At 36.6% G+C, this 22,215-nt stretch overlaps 1 protein-coding gene across 2 annotated transcripts; it reads right to left on the bottom strand.

The window, feature by feature from the left end:
* Window positions 1-2,771: 2,771 nt before the first annotated feature.
* On the bottom strand, window positions 2,772-16,277 carry LOC143458874 (uncharacterized). 2 transcript variants are annotated; one of them, XM_076955760.1, is made up of 11 exons: window positions 16,182-16,277; window positions 15,167-15,235; window positions 13,961-14,201; window positions 13,388-13,471; window positions 12,637-12,711; window positions 12,102-12,196; window positions 10,778-10,979; window positions 7,837-7,977; window positions 5,678-5,836; window positions 5,449-5,593; window positions 2,772-3,504 (listed from the first exon to the last, which is right to left on the bottom strand). In XM_076955760.1, the coding sequence occupies exons 1-11, from the start codon at window positions 16,194-16,196 to the stop codon at window positions 3,399-3,401; spliced, it is 1,332 nt and encodes a 443-aa protein (XP_076811875.1). In that variant the 5' UTR covers window positions 16,197-16,277; the 3' UTR covers window positions 2,772-3,398. The 2 variants fall into 2 exon arrangements, with proteins under 2 accessions (XP_076811875.1, XP_076811876.1); XM_076955761.1 differs by having other exon boundaries at window positions 5,460-5,593.
* Window positions 16,278-22,215: the final 5,938 nt, after the last annotated feature.

The following is a 22,215-nucleotide window of genomic DNA, read 5'->3' as shown; positions in this document are numbered from 1 at the left end:
CAGAGAACATAGACCTACTCGAAAGTACACTGTTATTTGCAGCTGACAATGTTGATCATAATATTATCAACCTGGATGGGACGGGGACTTTCCACGGGATGAGAATGATTGTTGCCTTGACACCGGGTCAGAAAGCAAACCGTATGATTCCAAGGCACAACATATCACAACTGAACATCACAGAGAAGACTAGGATTGAAATCAAACAACTCCGCTTTGCCAATAAAACGCGTCGTGACATCTTCTTTCAAGATCTCCCCAGATTTTTTGATTGTGATGACAGGATTGACATTTTGTGGTAGCTTTCATTCAATTTCAAGCAAACCCTGCCCAACTGGCAAGGTATGATGCACATTCTTCACCAAGGGAACGATCATCCTGGCCAGTCGTCGATAGTGTTTTTGCCAATGATAGACATGTATTCTGGGGATAAAACGTGCATTCTGTCCACATTGGAGTATGTATCCAATATTGCCTCCAAACATCACGTTCCACCAGTGATCACATTCGATCAGTCACTGTACTGGAAAGCTTCCGAAATCATTGCTGAAGCACCTCAAAACAGTTACCTGAAATCAATTGTTGTAATGCTTGGTTGTTTCCATACGTTCATAAACGTACTTGGAGTAATAGGCACACTTACGGCAGGAACAGGGCTGACGAGGATTGTTGAAGAAGTCTATGGAGAAAACGCTATTGTCCATATGATGACTGGGAAATCCGTCCAATGGGCATTGCGTGGTCTTCTTCTCGTCACTAAGTGTCTGATTGATCTGAGTGAACCAATTGATTGTTTATGAAGTATTAGATGAACATCCGAACTTGTGGTCACTTGTAGATATGGCTGAAGACATCTATGAATCGTTAGTAAATGGCGAGTCAAATTTGGATAGTGCTGTAGCATCTGATACTCTTGTCAGTATGAGGGCAGCATTGGGCAATAAGAAAACTGAGTTGCGTGGAAGATAAAGCGTCCAAGGGTTTACTACCAAATAATAGTCTGGCTAGGACAGGAGAGTGATATGGAAACTTGCGGGTGGGGTTGGAAACTAGAAGGCAGTCAGTTTGTGCCAACAGAGTCGGACATCAATGCGGCCCCAGATTCCCTTACAGAGCTTATTAATGCAGATGCAGAGCTTATATGTCTTAACTTATGTTATGTCAACTTAATTTACCTGTTGAATTAATTATCTGACTCTATTGTTGCGTGCGGTTAGAATACTCTAACCTCTTGTCAGCCGAAAGCTTTTAATGTTACAACAAATATAGTTTACAAGAAAAGGTTTTTATTGTAGGTGCTGTACACTTTCTCAATATTACGCATAATCAAAAACATAGTAATACCACTGCTTATAAGATGCCTATTGAGTTGCAAACACCATGACTAGCGTAGTAAGCTCATATGACTCTCTCTGTATATCTCCATCTGTCTCTGCTCGCTGGTAGAAGTGCGGGCTTATAAAACGTGAAGGGATGGGAGTGAAAATATTCGACAAGAAAAACGCAGCATTTTAGAACAGGTGCAGCGAGAAAAACAAAGGAAGTTGTAGTTTAAGCTGACGCGTGGATAAATTATTATCAGTATAAAGTTAAGAAGCGGGCATTTACAATAAAGATTTCTTATCAGCACAGGTGCTGGAAACAACCTGGGAACGTACTAAAAGGAGTTTTTACATGAAGTTATTTAGAGTAGGTTTCCAAGTATCAAACGACAGTTGAAGTGTTATCAAAAAACAAGTTCACAAACTTCAATCAATAACTAGAAAACATTTTCCCAAGAAATGATGTAATGGTATTAAAAATGCCACCCAAGCCGCTACACCCTCTTGAACATTATCCACTGCAACTGCAAAACTGCCTGTAGCACTGCCAGGTGTAGCTGTAGGCAGAATAATCTACCCTGTTCCTCAGCATGAGGACAGTGCCAACTTGATGCCTGTGACAATACGTACAATCTTTCATTACTGGATGAAGATGATGACCAGGACTTATTAAGTAACTGAATGTAAATAACTTAATAAGTGGTGTGTGATTCTTATACCGCCAGTGTTTCACTATTGTTTTTGTTTCATATAAGCCTTTCCATTAAACTAATGAGTTAATTTTATTTTGAATTGTTTTAATGAATTCCTTGCTACCTAAAACCTAGGGATAGACGCCAGAGTTAGGGCTCTAGCATGAATATTAAGTGAATTATTGTCATTATACTGTTTTGGCGGCCATCTTGAAAATGACCACTTTCCACTGAACTGATTCTCCTAGATTTTTAATATATTATTCTTGATGATAAATACTACAAAAAACCGTTGAAAAATCTCTTGTAGGAATTTTTTTGGGGTCAAACCATATATTGACTTGACTACTGCAATGACGCACATGAGAAGCAATCCTAATCATTTCAACACCAACCAATGTTGGCTGGCCTAATGCCCAGTGACGTCACGACTGAATGCAAACCATGATATGCTTTCATATGGCGCTTGTAGAAAAAAGTCATGGATTTTGAAACTAGGAATGTTCACTTCACTGCCAAGCAACTAATCGGCTTTTATTATAAAGCAGATGCCTCCACATGCATGGATACTGTAGTACATTGGTTAATTATAACTTTTGACTGATTGATTAACTTAACATGAAAGGGCAAATGTTTGAAAGTGCTGAACTACCGTTTAAAGTGTATCAAATGTAATCTGGTGCTTGTATTATTACTGTTGCTATTGCTGAAGTGTATGACGTCCAGGCATAAATTATCATTTTTTTAATAAGGTCGATGTTAAAATGAATTGGAAAAAAATCACGATCACACGGTACAATAATCAAACAATTCACACAGAATCGAAATAATTAAACTAATAATAATAACGTCATGTGAGGAAAGCAACCAATAACAGGCAAAAGTTTAAGAAAATTTATGATAAGGGTTAAAAAAGGAAAACGAAATAATTATCGGGTTAAAATGGAAATATTCGATCAATGTCAACGACAAATAAGCCCATAATTAAATCAATCTTATTTTTGAGGCAACCAAGGTAGAGAGACACTGTATAGATGGAAATATAAAGATATACTGGAGTAAACTTTATAAATTGAAACAACAGACGATAAGAGCAGGAAATACATTTAATTGAAATCAAATATTCGTTTGTACAAAATAAGTAGTTTAAGATGAGGATTTTGATCAAAAAATTTAAGCTGACGGAAACGACGTAAAAGAATTCCCAAGCACAAAACTTCAAATTTGTAAACGATCGCTTTCATGACGTCAAAATCAAATGCCAGACGATTACTGACCAAAATTGGCAAAAAAACTAATGAAGATAAAAATATTTCAACGAATCACGAAATAAAAATGAACTGTCAAACATATCCAGATGAAGAAATCAAAATCCAACAAAACTTCAAATGGAAAGGACGCAAAGATTAGATCGTTTTCTGTCCATGTTGGTCGATACTTGCCATTTGCTAGCGGCTGGATCATAGAACTCAACTGTTTTGGCACCTGACCTATAAAATATATAAAGTAAACTCTTAAACACAAAATGTTTGCAAATGATAAATGACGAGCAAATTTATAACTGTACCAGGTTATATGTAAGTTAATTATTGAAAAGTATGTTATCCAGGATATATTAACCATAATAAAGAAAAAAGCGAACCAATCACGATTTTATCGCGTAATTTGAAATATTCTTGTGATGAGATTAAGTTAGGAACAAACTTGGTTATAAGCTACTGCAGCAAATCTTCTGCCGAATCATAGCAGACTGCCTAACCATTGACAATCAGACAATTACAAGCTATGTCTGCAAAGTAAAACCCCTTTGCTTGTTATGTGAAGATTGCATTTGGCAAGACAATAATAATGTTTTGCTGTATGATGTCATAATGGCCTAGAAACATAAAACACTATTGGCTTTTTGACAAATAAAAAACTTGTCCGAGGTCTGTTATTGCCACTATAAAGCTATGGCACCACCTGTAGTAATTAAAAATTATCACTGCATTTTTTGGTAAAGATTTAAAACGTGCAACTGGAACGTACTGATCGCTGACAATTTCACTGAGTGACCATTAAAGATACGTCAGTGGTGAAGCAGCCGGTGATGACTTAAGTTGTCAAGTTTAGCGATAATTATAGTGACAATTTTAGCAACAGTTTATCAAAAAGTGTTGATAAATAATCACTGAAACTACTACTGGGAAAATAAAATAATTATCTTCCATTAGGAATGCTCAATCTATTTTGAGCCAACTAGTTTTATCACATTTTTAAGTAAAACGTCACTATCGTTGTTACTGCCATATTGCCCGAAATCAAACATGACGAAGTTGTAGTCGGCGTCACAAACGGCAAGCAGAACTATATTAGAAAACGTTTTATAATTGCGATAGAAACTCCCACTTTTTGTTGGACAACGAATGCGTACATGTTTCCCATCTTGCGCACCAACAACGTGTGGCAAGTATCACTTCTCTTCAAACTGTTTTAAGATAGTTCGCCAATCTCCATTTGATGCAAGTATATTTCCATAAGTAGGGACTAGAACAGTGTAGACGGCCTTACAAGTGTCCTGAATGATTGTAGATATAGTTTGACGGCCAAGTCTATACTGCAAGCTCCAAGATATGTTAGACCTACCAGCAGCTAGATGACGAAGTGTCAGAGAAAGTCTTTGTTCAGGTGCAATAGGTTTTCTGTAGTTTGTAACCTGTGTTGTTATTTGAGGGGCAACCAAGCAAAGCAAGTGTTTCAAACAACTAGAGGTCATTCTAATATATCGAAAGTACTTTTCTCTATCTCAATACGCTTGTGGCTTCTGCTACCTTTTTCTTAAACGCATTTCTAACCCACACTCTGTGCTTTCTTTGTCTGTATGTCAGAGCAACGGCTATTATCGCTAAACATTCTTCCTCGCTGCTTGAAGAACTGTCACTCTCCATGTCTCTAACTACGAATGATCTATTCTGCATGCTGGAGTGCTGTTGCAAATTTTTATAAAATCAATCTCTTCAGAGCTAACAATTGTCAATATTATTGTTATTATGACTGTTTTAATTGTCACTTTTATGTGATAATTATTTCAGTGATGACATTTTACCTCAAAATATCGCTGGTGGAGCGGCATTAAAACACCGGCAATTGAGCGGCTCCACCAGGAGTAATTTTTATTAAAAAACCTGTTACTGAGAAAATTGTCACTGTTCGAGCCATAGCTTAACTGAGTAAATTAATGAAATGAAATGTTTTTAATTCATTTCCCAAAACTCATCATGACCTTCACCTTCATCTATTCTAGTGGTTCATGGACCCCAAGTTGGCAATCACTGCATCAGACATTAAGCCCTTAGTAAAAGTAAATTTATGATAGTGTAACACATAAATTAAATGATATAAAATAAAAATAATATGGTTAGGTATAATAATTATGTATGCATATATTTTCTCGCCCTTCAAACACCCATATAAGGCCATCCACTACACAAGCTGATCCACCACTTCTTTCCTCATTCATAGATGGAACATCAATCCAAGTTTTCCTGCCCAGGTTGTATTTTTCAACAGAAGAGAGACGATTTGAACCGTCATATCCACCTGATTTAATTCATTTAAAGAACATGACAAGTCATAAATCTCCTTAAACATTTGAAAGATATTTGCACTTGCAGCAAGACTCACCTATCGCGTATATTTCGTTGTTTAATACAACAGCAGTTAATCCATCTCTGCAGGTTTTCATCGGTGGAATATATTCCCACTTTCCATTTCGTGGATCATAACATTCTGCTGTGTTTGTTTGATTGTTGCCACCCCATCCACCAAGCGCATAAAGCAAACCTTTCAAAATAAACCATCAATCATTCAAACACGTCACTTGCGGAATTAAATTCTTGAAACACTGTTGACCACTTTTAAATGTGTTAGTAGATTAATTACAATGTTTCACTTTTTTATTAACATTAATATAATATTAAATAATTAAAAAAATAATATAATTAATATAATTCATAAATTAATATTACTATTAATGTTTTATTTCCTTTTTAGTTAATGACTGCGCTTTAACAAGCAAGCAAGCGAAATGCGGTTCAGTGCGGTGCGGTGCGGTGCGGTGCGGTGCGGTGCGGTGCGGTGCGGTGCGGTGCGGTGCGGTGCGGTGCTCTAATTTACAGAATAAAGACCTACGCACAAATGAGTACCAGCAATGGGATATCAAGGCTACTGGGTTAGAGCAACTTATTCAAATCTTTTGAAGATACTATCTCAAGTAAGTGTCTAAGCTTGTGCATGGATTTTTCGTTCCCATAGAAATCAATCAAGTCATCAGCATTTTGTTATATTGTGAATATTATTTTGTAAAATGTCTCAACCCGCTTCCAAGCTCGTCACCGTCACGTCACTTATACGAGTCCACTTGACGCGACCAGACAGACACGTAAACCCGCTTTGGTTTTTTACTTTTTTAACGAGAGAAAAGTAGTGTTTCCAATTTGGGACGAAATTCCAAAACCAGGGTTCCAGGTATAAGTGACAAACCCGGTTTTTGGGTTTTCAGAAAAAAAGAATTTATTTGTGAAAACTAACTCAATATTAAGGTAAAATCAACATTATTGTATTACAGTGGAATTTGCATAACTCGTATCCGTTTAAACTTTAAATGATTCATTCATTTATTTGGATCCTGGCAATTCTGTGAATATTTTTATGTTTTCAAGTTCGTTTAATTCGTCTTTGCGTAATTTAATTAGTTCGGGAATTTTCTTTTACTCCAACAAATATTTTGGTTGTCAAATTTTGTCATGAACCATGTAAACATAGACGTGCGTAAACCTAAGCGTAAATATTCAACGACTTGAGAGAACTTTCGTGATCAACGCATTTTAATTGAATGAATGTGTGAGTTTTTAAAGTAAATCCATTTTAAAAGTGTAATTGATGGTGTTTTATGTTGTGTGGAAGCGCTGGAGAGAATGCACTGTGTGTGCCCGTGTGTTATTACTAGTTTGCATATTTATAACCTATAATCCATCTGATCATGCGAGCTCAAGCTTGCGAAAGCTCCTGTTAAGTAAATGAAAGGTCTGAAGTGCCAAGTTATATTGTGCTTGTTAATCAAGTTTACAAAGTTTCTTTGTTTTCCTACTTATGACGCAATAAACATTAATACCCAGGTTACCAGTAAACATATTTCGCACACTAACTATTGTGATAAAATATTCGACTAATACAAAACAATAAATTGCGTGAATACTGTACAGCTACGCCATTTTGTTTGAAAAGTGTGAACGTCAAAGATTTCCTGGATTCGTCAAAAAATCCAGACGCTTACATTTTAAAACCCAGGTTTCGAGTCGTAGAAAAGGGCAGAAAAATTCGGGTTTCGGGTTGGGGAAGATCTGGATTGGAAACACTGGAGAGAAGTGCGCTCATGAAACGAGTTGAACTCGCTTAAAAGCGCTAAGAAGTAAAAAGTGTTATTGCCACCAAACTATTTGATGGTGATGATGAACGCCAAGCAGCTATGTTTAGTTAAACTTTTAGGAGTATATCTAGGTCTGGATTCCTCTGAGGACCATGTGCTCGTAAGAACGAATATCAAGGAGTTACAACAAAGACTTTGTTGCACTGTAAATTGGACTTGTGACGTGACAATGAACATTGTCAAGTAAATCATGCGAATAAGAACGCGAGAATCTGTTTCACGTATACTGCGGTCCGCGGGCAGGTGCCGGTATGGTTTTATCATGTGGAAACAAACTATTGGTGATTGGCATCTTTCAATTTACTTCGACAACTTTGACAAAAGTTTACTTCAAACATCAAAATAATAAACTCACCTCGTGCACTGACCAAAGCATGGTGACTTCGCTTTTTATTCATGTTTCTTATCGAAGACCAGCTCCTCTCTTCAGGATTGTAACTTTCACATGATGATAAACAACCAGCGCCATTCCAACCACCAGCACAATAAACAAGACCTACGGGGCACAATCAGGTGAAAATCTATACCAGAAGGTTTTTGTTATATCCTTCTATGACATCATAATTATTTATTGAACCAATGAAGTATAAACGGAGCTTATTGTGACGCGTTGTGTTTTTTCAAACACTTTGTTGATTATCTCATAAGATTAGTGAGTGGTTGAGCACAGACTCGCAATTATGCGCCTGGGTTCGACACTCGATGGCGCTATCCTACCATAGTAATCTCCTTGGGCAAGGTATTCAAGTAAACTTGCTCCTGTTCAGTGGTCCTGGTGAACAATTCCAAATCCGGGCAAAATAAAAATAAAATTTCAAATTAAAAACAAATCAATTAGAAAACGTAAAAAGACAACCTGAGTGACTGGGACAAGAGCAGTGACCGATCATCGCCTAATTTAAATCTACCTTGTTATTGTGTTGTTATAAACAGGTATGGACTAAAGCTGGGCGTAAATTTAAAATGGTTTTCACTGTTTCATCAGAAACAATGGTATGTTAGAAGTTATTTTTATAGTTACTTGTTAATCTAACTTAAATGTATAGCATAGAAATCTAAATCTAAATTACAACTAGTTAATTAACAACTAATACAACAACAATTAAATAACTAAAATACCCATTCTCCTAACTAGGGTTGGTCAAAGTAGAATCCTAATGGTTTCAAGAATAGAGATAGCAAATCTAGCATTTCGAATCTAACCGTGTCATATGTAGTGAGTTGCAACAATGCTAACAAAATGCAATTTAATCCAACTAAAACAATCTTAAGTCCTGAATAACCCAGCACTCAGAAGCAGATTTTTTAACATTGTTATTTAAAAAGCCCATAAGTACTGTAGACCTATAAGCCCACTTATGCAATCCCAAAAAGCAGCAGTGGGCTTATACGCCGCACCTATTTCTACTGTGCCAACTTTTTATATATACTAAAGTACTTCGAATGAATGAACGCAAGTTTGGCAATTTGCACAAGCAACTTAGTGACGGTTGTCGTAAATAAAATGTGTTTTCTAGACATCAACTTTGTTATTCGCATTCGTTTAAAAACTATAACAACCAAAATGTGCGATATGGCAATACATAAGACAACAAAGATAAAAGTGTCTTGTCAGCAGCAGCAGTCACACATTTTGTGAACTACATTGTGTCTTTGACAACGTGCTATTATTCCTTTACAGTGTTTCCCACAAATTACTTTGTATTCTAGTTGGCAAGTGTCCAACGATTACTGCGTATGACGCTTTCTATTGTTACGTAATAACTAAACTATAAAATAACAAAATCAAGGTAAGGCAAATGCCGTCACTTTTGAGTGTTACGTAACGTATATTATGCTTCAAGCTATAATAATTGCTTAAAATAACTCTAACCCATGTAACACGATTTACAAATCTTACATGGTGACCCAGCAAAATCACTGGGAGTCGCGATGCAGGGATTGAGAAGCAATGTCCTAACCTAACCGCCTATCTTTAACAACGGGATGTGTGACCTTTTTATGACGAAATAGTCACTTTCATTTGAAAATTACCCAGGGTTAATTACAGAACTACGATTATGAAAATACTCACAATTATGAAAACAAACTTATTTATGCACTCTTCTGGTCCATATTGCATGAAACCTCAACGTAGTTGGAGTCAGCCACATCAAACACAAAAGTTAAATCGAGCGATGTAATTACAACTACGCTGACGTTAGTGTCTAAAATCTAAAGTGCGAGCCCTGTGTGGTCTAACAGTCGTCACGACCACCATTACTGTCTGTCAAAGAGAGCGCGCACCTATTTCTTAGGAACGATCTCAAGAACGTCGCTCTTTTTTCAACTTCAAACCGAACCACGAGCAATGAGCCTATATAAGCCTATATAACAATGAGCCGAGTTTTCATCCTGGAATCGTAATTTGCTTTACGTAGCGGTTATTTTTATAACTTAATCGATATATGCTTTGAAATTAGTGTTGCACGTACTCGGAACTTAATTTCCTGATATACTTGACAGTAAATAATTACGTAATTTTTGCTGCTACCGCGCGCGTTGTTTTTTTGTAATACTGTGATGTCATTGTTGTTTATTTTCAAAGCAGGTTTTTATCACAACTAATTGTTTAATATTGAGTTTCAATTTAGCAAATGTTACAAGCAAGTTAAAATGTAAAAAAAGGTTATTTATTATGGTCGTTATTAATCTCACTTATTTTCTTACAAACATTTTCCCAAACTTAATTGCTTATCGTAACTTTATCGACGTAGGGTGTGATCTACTTTTTCACCAGATGCAAAAGCGATATTTCTCCTGGGCTTTGCGCAGTATGATATCACTTTAACAGTTTAGCAGCGTCACTGCCATACTTTCCATAATCGATTTATGTCGTAACAATAGTTATCAAAAGACGGTTATTACGTCACAATACAATTTGCTTTTGCCTGGTTTCGGAAAACGGCGATGTGGGCCAGGAGCCGAGTGCAGATATCGCACATATTTCAATTATTTAAGTGATAATCTCCATAGGAGGCGTATGGGTTTAAAAAAAGGTCAATTTCTTTGTTTATTTCTTTTTAGAGCAAAATTATGCTGTCTCATATTGGAATATGGCAAAATCACATATCTATATATCCCGTTACATAGGCCCAAAATCAAAAGTGGATTTTTGGGCATAAAAACACAAATTTCTTAATTTTTCATGCAAATTTCTATCCAAGTTTTCCGCAAAACCTGAAACTTTAAAACGTGCCAACTGCTAGCGAAATTCGCAAGCTAGAAAACATTTTTATGACATCATAATAACTTACCATTCAATAAAGCTGATGCAAATGTATACCGCTTTTCTCCCATAGAAGGCAAGCTGCTATCCCACTTTGGGTTCTCATCATTCAAGTCCAACATCTCAACAGAGTTGTAGTAAGTGCTACTATATCCTTGCCTACCACCCATCAATAAAATTTCTTGATTGTAATTTACAGCAGATGGATATCTCCGAGCAATGTTTGTATCCTGTATGATGAAACATCATTGCAAAAAGTCAATATCAACTGAAGTGAATTTACTAACAATGTCAACAAAATACTGGATATGATGTTATTAATGGAGATGGCCTGGCCAGACCCAGGCAGAAAAATTATCTGCAGGTAACAATACAATATGAATAAATGATGGCCCATAGACATGGTCAATAAAGTTATGTGGTTGAGAGGATTGTACAGTGGCACATAACAACACAGGTATAAACTTTCTGCAGGGGAGAATTCATAACAATCAATTCGATCAAGAAACAACAATCCACGACATTCCCCGACCGCAAGGAATGTTTATTAGCTCATAACTTTAACATTCACTTTTCTTAGCAGCTTGTCAATTGAAACATTTTTTTGCTTTTAAAATAAAATGGTTAGTCGCGATAATTAAAACACTTTTACATTGTGACAAAACAATGATCTTAATCTTTGCTCCATTTCTCACAATGGCAAGAGCAAGACGAGCAGCCTTGATGGAGTTATGCTTTCTCTGAGTGGATTTCAGCGGTTTTTCGATTCTCTGAGTCATTTCTCGGAGTCATTTGAACGGTTTTTCATTTTGGTTTTGTTTTTTAATTAATTCCACTAAGGTATTTCGGTTGGACATATGTGACCTAGTAATAAGTGAAATGGTGAAGATAATAAAATGGCGAAATTGAAGAGAAAACATGTCTTGATGCAGCGATATTATCAAACACGCAACAAAACGTAAAGTTTAAACTGGAAATGGCTGAGCGGCATGTGGGGGTTAATGGATCTAGAGCAAACAGCAACATGGGTTTGCATCCACACAGTCGTTTCACTTGGAACCTTTGATTTTAATTTCCACAATTCTTACCACTTTTCAAACTTTTGGAAAACTGGTTTATTTTAGTTTTAATTCCTGTTGGGGACGTCTGTCTGTGCCGGGTGTTTTTGACAAAAAGACGCCACCTATTCTAAGGTTGGAATTTGTCATGACTCATGACCAAACACATGAACATTGATTGTTGGCTTTCAACTGTTTTTCGAGTGCTACAATGCTGTGGCAAGACGACGTATGTCTATGACAGTATAATGACTTTTTTTGTTCTAAACCCAAATATTTAAAACGCAAACATACCGGCATGTCACTCCACTGCTTTGTATTGGTGTTGAACTTGACAACACTTTGTTGACAACTCAATCCACCAATCATAAGTATCTCGTCAGACTGACCTGTTAAAGAAATTACAGCAAACGCCGAAAGATCATTAATTCGGCTGTGACCAGAGTACGAACTAGAATTTGATTAACTCGAAGTAATAGTAAGATAGGCGTCTTTTTACTTCTTGTCATTATCAACGTCAAAGACGCGGTCAATATGTACCCAATAGTGACGTGATAGCATTGACTGTGACCAAATCGTATAACTACGGTTGGAGTAACTTATTTATTAATTAAAATATCTCCTCGCAGTTTCCAACTTTGCAGCATTAGTGAGTTTAACACAGGCGCATATGAAACTTTTATCATAAAGTGGATACGAAATTTATTCACATGTGATAATGGATTTTGTTTGTGTTTCTTGGTGAATCAGTTTGTGTTTTAGTTATTTATTTGTTAACAGAAGTATTAATTTAAAAATGTAGCCATCATGTTTAAAAATAACTTATTACCGGGAGCTTCTATAATTTTCATTTTATGAAGTTTAGCTTCCACTTTTCTTGTCATTTCGATACCAGCAATGGATTCTGAAACAAAATAAAAAAATAAAAACAAATCTTAACCAAAGTAGTAACAGAATATTTTTAAGCATATACTGATAGAAGTAGTCATCCACTCATCATCAAATAATAGTATCTACATGCACAAATATTATTATTCTGCTATTATCAACATCAACCGACCCAGATTATTATCAACTCAAACCAGATTTGTAAGTCGGACCGGGATTCTCAGGTCGGGTTCGGGCTTAAGTTTGAAACCAATTTCGGACCAGATTCGAGCTCGAATTTATATTCACACTCTGCCACATTTGCGTCGTAAATTCCCTTTCTCTACAGTGTAGGGAACCAAAGTCATATTTTGATGTCACACTTTGACTTTTATCATTTTCTAAGTTGAGTTTGCTCACTGCAGCAGGTTCTTAACAGTCTGCCCGCTTGTACATTCGTGTACTTAGAAAATAATAAAAGTCAAAGAGTGGCATCAAAATATGACTTTGGCTCGTTTAGTAAAATTAACTTTCGGGGCTAATTGGGGCTTCAAATAAAATTTCGTAGTCGGACCTAGTTTGGGTTAACAGTATAACAGTTTACAACTCTCACTTAATAAATTAAAATTAAATTAATAAATTTACAAGAAGCTGCAATTTTGAATTGACCAAATATCTGAGAAACAAGAGTAAAACTTGAATGATAAACTCACCTATCTCATGAAAAAGTTTATTGAAATTGTCATCAAAAGATCCTTTACTGAAGTCGTAGTAGAGCAAGCCTGCTGTCATCATGCCTAAGAACGTCATCACGCAGTTATACAAGTTTTGTGGAATAAAAACAAGACAACTATTTCAAAATTGTTATTCTGGGTATTTAAGTTTTATCTCGATTTTTACATTATTTCAGAGATGCGACAAGCACGAGCCCGAACCAGTTTTAAACGTTTTCTGCTTCAAGAAGCTACGACTTCATTATGCGCGAGTGTGTACACGATGTAACTTACAACTAATTTGTGTTCTTAAAATATCAATCTCACAATTTGTGTTTGTCAAATGCTAAAGCAAATGTGAAGCAAGCAGCAAACGTGAGATAAACGTGAAGTACACAATCTGGACGAAGCCAACACTATAACGATGTTTGGCTCGGATTTACACATCTTTTAATATGACGTCATACGAGCTCGGCTCGGGCACTCATGAAGGTTAAAGTCAAAAGCTCGGCTTGCCACGAGCCAAAGATTTTTACGATTCCAAAACCTAGTTACTAAGATTTAATTTGTTACCAATTTTGGGGTTTGGTTCGTATCCTTTCTGGACACGAATTGGGATAATTTTCTTCTTCAGATCTTTTGCATAGTTCGCTTCACTCTGGCAATTAGCACTTCTCTCGTAGTTGGAAGAAGTGAACATCAGAACCACGTGAGCGTTGTTCACAGCTCGGCCCATCATTTCGTACATATCTCCTTTCATCTGTTCCTTGTCGATCCAAACCTGGTACCCAGCATCATACAAACGATCATTGATCTAGAATAAACCACGTCGAGTTGATGAAGCAACAATTCAACGAATGGAATGAATTTTTTTATATCGAGATGAAAAGACATTGGAAAAAGATTTGCCTAGTTTTTATTTTACGCCGGTTTGTAGCTTACTCGTAACCTATTATTACGTATTTCACGTCACATACCACGCTGACCACGTAATGTGACCTCATGTCGAGCAAAGCCAATGAGTAGGATACAAAGCACTGTAAAACCAAAATCCAGGCAACCGTTTTCAAATATTTTTCTATTTACTATGTACACAATTTTATAAGCTACCGACCTGAGCGAAATCTTTACAGGTCGATGCATAGAACGCTTGCAATTTAAAAAAGAATCAAAGTGGACATTTCTAAATAAAAATACTTTGCCTTCAACAACAAAATGTTGGCTGTAATTCAGAAAAGGATTGTTCTCTTTACTGCAGTTACCGGGATCAAACAAGGTTAGCGCCAACGACGAAAACTGGACTGTTGCTTAGCATTTACATTCAGTACAAATACATCAGCGGAAGTTTAGCTTTGTTTTATTTCACCGAAAAACATTCTTGTTATAAAGTAAACTTTAATTATGCTTATTGCTTGTTGACCACACAAAATATTCCATTTATACTTCATCTAAATACCTAAGTTATACTCATTGATTTTATATTGTGACGTAACACTGTAATGACCGCCATTTACGTCATTATAAGCAATGATTTTGTATATTTTTGCCACTGATTTCTTTGACACCTGTGCTTTGATTTAGGACAAATTTATTTTTGGATTTGCTTCTCACTTAAATTAACTGGGTCAAACTAGGCAATGATAACAATCAAATGTATAAAAAAGCATAATGATTCCACGCAGATGGTGAAATAAATATGGCTCCCACTCGAGGAAGATTCATCGATCAACAGTTGATATAAATTTTCAAGACATCGCAACATAATTGAGCACAACCCACCTTATGCGCCAACTCCTTCGAGTCACTCCAGTTGTAGCTGATCATGATGTGCTTGCTTGGGCTGGAAGTCTACAAAGACAAGATTTCTACTAAAAAGAAAATGAAATTTTAACGCTATTCCCAATGACAGCCCAATGCTTATGTAAAGAGATGTTTTTAATTTTTTCTTGCTTGGGTTGAAGGTTCGTGTACGTCACGAACTAACTGAGAAAAACAAACGTAAAAGTTTGTGATATGATGTTGCTTAGACAATATGAAGGTTATTAAACAACGAAATCCTCTTAATAATATGCAAACCAAGAAGAGGGTTTTACCGCATTCCTCACCAAGCCAAAAAGATTAATCGAAACCATTTACTAAAGATATTAGTGATCTTCACAATTCATTTAAATCTTAACGGACCAAATGATTCACATAAGGACAAGAGGTGACGTATTCATACGTCACATCGAAGTGACTCGTGAGGAAAATGTGGAACTTTTCAATGAACAGAAAAAAAATTGTCGACAAATTAAAAGCTTAACAAGTTGAACCGATGCCGAATTGAACCGGACACACAGACACAATAACAGGAAATCGTTTATCAAGGACAATCCATTTACCTCGCTATGATTCGATGCCTGGTATTCAAATCAATTTCAGGAAATAAACTTAAAAAATCTCTGCTTTAAACCCGATTGCAATTTGCTCAGAATCATGAAAGTATTTGTGTGTTGTGCTCGACATTTCTTGAATATATGAGGAGCAGTTAAAAAACGTTGTTAAAGTTGTCGAAAATTTAAAAATAATGGTCATAAGTAGTACAGTAATAATAAACAATAATAATCAAGCAAATAGATCAACAAGTGACGAACAATTAATGAAAAGTTAAACTGATTTAGAAGTAACTAAATTCACACTTATTCGCAATTTCGTCAATATAAATTTCGCGAAGACCCATCAATCTTCGTGACATCATCAAATTAATTCATCCTATGCACTATGACAATGTTAATGACGTCATAATTTCACTTACATTTGGTGATGCCATGTTGTTGCGATGACGTAGTCAATTTAACAATTGAGCAGGAAAAAACTGATTGTTAAATCTAGGCTATAAATGTCTAAAACTGATGAGAAAAACAAACAGTTCAACTTGAAATAGTTTGATGTTTCAAATATTTACAATAAAACCTACATCCGTAGACAACCTACAGCCTCAACAGCTGATTACAACAGGCCTTGATAAAGAATAGAACATATTTCGTTTACAAAAGATGCCTTCGTCACGCCATTGTCGTCCCTAGATGAAGTAATACCTTTGTCGCAGGTGTATGGTGTTAGTGGTGTGGTGTGATGGTATTGGTGAGGTTAGTGGTGTGATGGTTAGGTCAGGTGTGTGTTGTTCAGTGACGTACGATGTAACTGATACCACCACAGTACAAAGAGTCCATTGACAGTCTGACCATGCTTTGACCGACTAGTTAGCCTACTGCATTATGGTTCGCTAAACTTCATAAATTTGCCCATGTTAAAAGGTATAACAAAGCAAATACCCCATAAAAAACACAAGAAATCGTAAGCGTTTTTAATTGAGCATACGCAAAATGAAGCTTGTAGAGTTCGTAGCGAGTCGTGGTCACTAATGTGGGGTAGGCTTGTTACTGGATCACATGTTTCGGGATCGCCAGTGGGGTTTCGGTGTAAGAGTTAGAGTTTGTAGCAATCTGACTTCAGCTTAAATCTATTAATATTATATAATCTGTTAAATCTGTAACTCCCTACATACTAACATCAAACAATTGTTTGTCTCTCAACTGTGAATAAAAAGACAACAGCCAAGCACAAAGTTGATCCCGTCAAAAGGTATTTTTCACGGCAACTAAAACGTCGCTTCTCTATTGCGTTGGACGTCACATCCGTGTTATGTCATAATTGTTGGTGTAATCTTTTGGTGGCGTAACGTCAACCAATAGGGTCAATACATAAAGAGCATAAACATCGCACAAGACTTTTTCATTCCCTCCTGTCTCTTCTCTCGTTTATGTTTCTTTCTTTCTCTTCGGACGGCTTCATTTTCTTGGTTTTCACAGACGGCGGACGTTTTGATCTAACATTTGGCGAATGAGCGAATATCGTTACGCTACTGGCGTAAATATCAGCTTAAGCTTTTCTGACGTGACGTCATAAAATCATATCACAAGAAAAGAAATGCGCGCACACAGAGATTGCAAGCGAAGTCAAATACCCTTAAGTTTTTTCTCTTGACAGTTGTAACTTGATAGTGGCAGTGACCCGGATGAGCAGGGAAGCGAATGCCGAATAGAATCGACTCCATTATATTTTTAGTTAATCCGACAGTTAATATTTTTAGTGCTTTTTTCTTATTTCTTTTGAAAACACTGAGAGCTGTGGAGTGTACCTGAAAGGTTTGAAGGTGGTTTTACACAGTATCAGCATCAGTATCACAGTATTTACGTACAAGTTCATTCACTGGTAGTGCACAAACACGGATGGCTTGTTTTTATCCGCTTTTACTTATACACAGTGTACGCAGCAACGTGTGCGTAAAACTTAAGGGTTCATGACCCAATTTAAAGAGATAAGCTTTTCAATGCAAAGTACATTAAATCAAGAAGCTAGTATCGTAAAACCGCATCATAAACCTCCCCTGAATTTTGGCTTGCAACGAGATCTGGGCTGGAACTGCCTACAGTCTTAGTTTGGACAGAATCCTTGTCCTAAAAGTTCTACAACAACCACCTCAACTTTGTAGCAACTTTTGAACTTGAAACTTTAGGATAAATACTCCAAAAAATCAAATTTCCAACACACAGTAAATTTACAACTTAGCCTGGACCTGCAACCAGCTATCGTCAAAACCGTAACAAACCCACATCGACGTCACGTGCGCTTTGGACCGGAAAAAATCCTATTTTTTCAGTATGACGCGACATGGTCACAATGGCCGTGTTGCCCACTTAAAATTGTCTTCTTAATAGAATGTGACCCCTTAAGGTGCTGTTGCTGACACTACGGCATTTAGTTTTCAACATTCATTTAGTTGTTTTTCGGTTACGACAGAACCTAGTCAAGAAGTAGTTAAGCCAATGTGAGGTAATCGTCACGGTGACTACCTTTGCTTCGTTACCATGCCCATATTTGGTTGCATACCGTAAACTTACGTCACTAGTTACCATTACTCTTGGGTAAATTATTTTTAAAAGAATTTCATCGCTAGTCTTGACACACTCAAGTTATGGTGAACGAGTTAACAATATGAAAAATTCGCTTTGACCACCTTACATGTTGGGTCATTATAGCCCAGACGGTCAAATTTAATACAACTGAAAATTAACGTGTATTTATTTGACCGTATGAAAGTCATTCTTAGGACAGCCACTAACCAGCAATAATCTACGCCTTAAAATGAGATTCGTCAATATCGAGAAATAGCCGCGAAATAGCACCAATTTCACTGATTACGTCGCTCGATTCGGAATGACAGTCGCAAGTCGGCAAGTAACATTGACGGATTGCTCTGCTATGCGACCAGTAGCGCAGTAGATATCGTTAAAATGTTACAGATGTTTTAAGCCGGCTTTACACTGTATACGTGCTTCGTTACGTACGTAGATGGATTACAATTCAGTACTACAATCGCCATAATATCATCAACTTCACTGATTACCTCTGCTATACGTCCAGTAGCGCAGTAGACATCGTTAAAATGTTACATCAATTCTGACATCGGCAATCGAAATATCAAGCTCGTTGGTATTAAATACTGGCTGAAGCCCATCTTGTGTTATCATGTTTACCATCATTTTAGTAAACTATGTACAATAGTAGTGAGAATAATTCATTTATAAACCTTTTATAAATGCTATGCGCCACTTTTGATGGCGTAATGCCAACCGCCACAGAGTCAATACAAAAAAAACGTAAAGATCGCACTCGCGGTCAGGGTGGAAAATAGTTTAACTTTCTGACCAGAACTTTAGATCTCAAAACAAACAATCAATTTCACTTATAAATGCAATCGTTTGCTTTATATTTGGTCTCTAAATGTTTTATGGGTTTATGAAATTATCAAACGAATTTTTCGAACTTATAGTAGCGGCCCCCTTACCGCTACTAGTTTAAAAAGTACCACAAATTCAAAGTCTATTGTATTCATTCATGGATGAAAGTGCAACATGCCCCCATCTCCTTGCCATAATTGTACTTAGCGATTATCAATGATGTCAGTGCAAGTGATATCAGTTCGCTCTTTCATCCTAGTTTCGGTACAAGACTTTTTCACTCCCTCCTTCCTTTGCTCTCGTTTTGTTTCTTTCTTTCTCTTCGCGCGCCGTCAATTTTTTGGTTTTCGGCTGATCTTTTGCTCTGACGCTCTGGCGATTGAGCGAATATCGTTACGCTACTGGCGTAAATATCAGCTTAGACTTTTCTGGCGTGGCGTCATAAAATCATGTCATAAGAAAAGAAACGCGCTAACAAAGATTGCACGTACAGTCAAATACCCTTTAGTTTCATCTCTTGACAGTTGTAACTTGACAGTGGCAGTGACACAGCCGAGCAGGGAAGCGAATGCCGAATAGAATCGACTCCATTTATTGAAATAAGAACTAGCTGTGGCGGAAAATAATTAATTAGATTTTTAAAACTTGCGTGGCGTAAAACATAGACTCTAATTTTTTCGGAGTAAGTCTCCCTGTGTTTAAATGCAAGTCTCCCATACAAGACACAGGCCTATGATTAGCCTTCGTGAGCGCCATAAAAATTGCCTATAAAACTGGTGTGGTATGATATCGTAGTTTTTATCCTCGGACTGTTTATAACACTAAAAAATAGTTAATATTTTTAGTGCTTTTTTCCTATTTTTGTTGAAAACACTGAGAGCTGTGCAGTGTACCTGAAAGGTTTGAAGGTGGTTTTACACAGTATCAGCATCACTCAGTATCACAGTATTTACGTACAAGTTCATTCACTTGTAGCGCACAAAAACGGATGACTTGTTTCTATCCGCTTTTACCCATACACAGTATACGCAGCAACGTGTGCGTAAGGCTTAAAGGGTCATGACCCAATTTAAAGAGATAGGCTTTTCAATGCAAAGTATACTAAATCAAGAAGCTACTATCGTAAAACCACATCATAAACCTACTATGAATTTTGGCTTACAACGAGATTTGGGCTAGAACTGCCTACAGCCTTAGTTTGGACAGAATCCTTGTCCAAAGAGTTCTGCAACAACCGCCTCAACTTTACAGCAAGTTTTGAGCTTGAAATTTTAGGACAAATACTCCAAAAAAAACAAAATTTCCAACACAAAGCAAATTTACTACTTAACCTGGACCTGCAACCACCTATCGCCAAAACCGTAACAAACCCATAACGACGTCACGTGCGCTTTAAACCGGAAAATTTATTTCTATTTTTAATATGACGCGACATCGTCACTATCGCCGTGTTGCCCGCTTAAAATTGTTTACCTAATGGGAAGTGACCCCTTAAGATGCTGTTGCTGACACTATGGCATTTAGTTTTTAACATTCATCTAGTGTAGTTGTTGTTCGGTTACGACAGAACCTAGTCAATATAGTAGTAAAGCCAATGTGACGTAATTGTCACGGTGATTACCTTTGCTTTGTTAACATCCCCGTATTTGGTTGCATACCGTAGACTTACGTCACTAGTTACCCTTACCCTCAGGCAAATTATTTTTAAAAGATTTTATCGCTTGTCTTGACACACCCAAGTTTTGGTGAACGAGTTAACAATATGGAAGATTCGCTTTAACCACCTTACATGTCGGGTCATTATAGCTCAAACTTTCAAATTTAATAAAACAACTGGAAATTAATATTTGTTTATCTTATCGTATGCAAGTCCACTGCGCTTCTGGACGTATAGCAGAGCAATCCGTCAATGTTACTTGCCGACTTGCGACTGTCATTCCGAATCGAGCGAGGTAATCAGTGAAGTTGATGATAATTCGCGGCTATTTCTCGATATTGACGAATCTCATCGTAAGGCGTAGATTATTGCTGGTTAGAAGCTGTCCTAACAATGACTTGTATACGATCAGATAAACACATATTAATTTTCAGTTGTATTAAATTTGACCGTCTGGGCTATAATGACCCAACATGTAAGGTGGTCAAAGCGAATCTTCCATATTGTTAACTCGTTCACCAAAACTTGGGTGTGTCAAGACAAGCGATACAAATCTTTTAAAAATGATTTGCCCGAGGTTAAGAGTAACTAGCTTCTATTCAAGGGTGGTTTCTATTCAAGAGCTGCTTTTAATCAAGAAAATAAAGTATTGGGAAACTTTCCAAGGAGATGCTAAAAATCAACTTGGGGTTCGTTTGCCTTGTTTCTGGAGGTGGCGAAATTTTGTAAACTTTTTGATTTTTCCTAGAAAGTTTTTCTTTCAATTTCCTTTTATTTTAACTAAGATGATTTTAATTTATAACTGCTTTTAATTCATTACAGAAAATGCGACGTTTAGGCGATTGTTATTTGAGGACAGAGATAATTGTAGTTGCACCTGCTATAGCTGACTAATAGTGGTGAGCATGAGCGAAGTACAGCTTTTAACATTAACAATGTTTTAATTTCAAAACGGAATGTTCACTTCACTGCCCAGCAAGTAATCGGTTTTTATTATAAAGCAGATGCCTCCACATGCATGGATACTGTAGTTAGTGTAGTAGATTGGTTAATTATATCTTTTGACTTATTGATTAACTTATTATGAAAAGGCAAATGTTTGAAAGTGCTGAACTACCGTTTAGAGTGTATCAAGTATCATCTGGCGCTTGTATTATTACTACTGTCATTGCTGAAGTGTATGATATCCAGGCATAAAGTATCATTTTATTAATAAGGTCGATGCTAAAATGAATTTAAAAAAAATCACAATCACAATCTAGCTACAATAATAAAACAATCCACACAGAATCGAATAAATTAAACTACTGATAATAACGTCATGTGAGGAAAACAACCAACAACAGGTAAAAGTTTGAGAAAATTTATAATAAGGGTTAAAAAACGAA

Source organism: Clavelina lepadiformis, chromosome 5 (assembly GCF_947623445.1).
Source record: "Clavelina lepadiformis chromosome 5, kaClaLepa1.1, whole genome shotgun sequence".
Classification (NCBI taxonomy): Eukaryota; Metazoa; Chordata; class Ascidiacea; order Aplousobranchia; family Clavelinidae; genus Clavelina; species Clavelina lepadiformis.
Note: the sequence above shows the minus strand (reverse complement) of the source record. Positions and strands in the feature narration are given on the sequence as shown.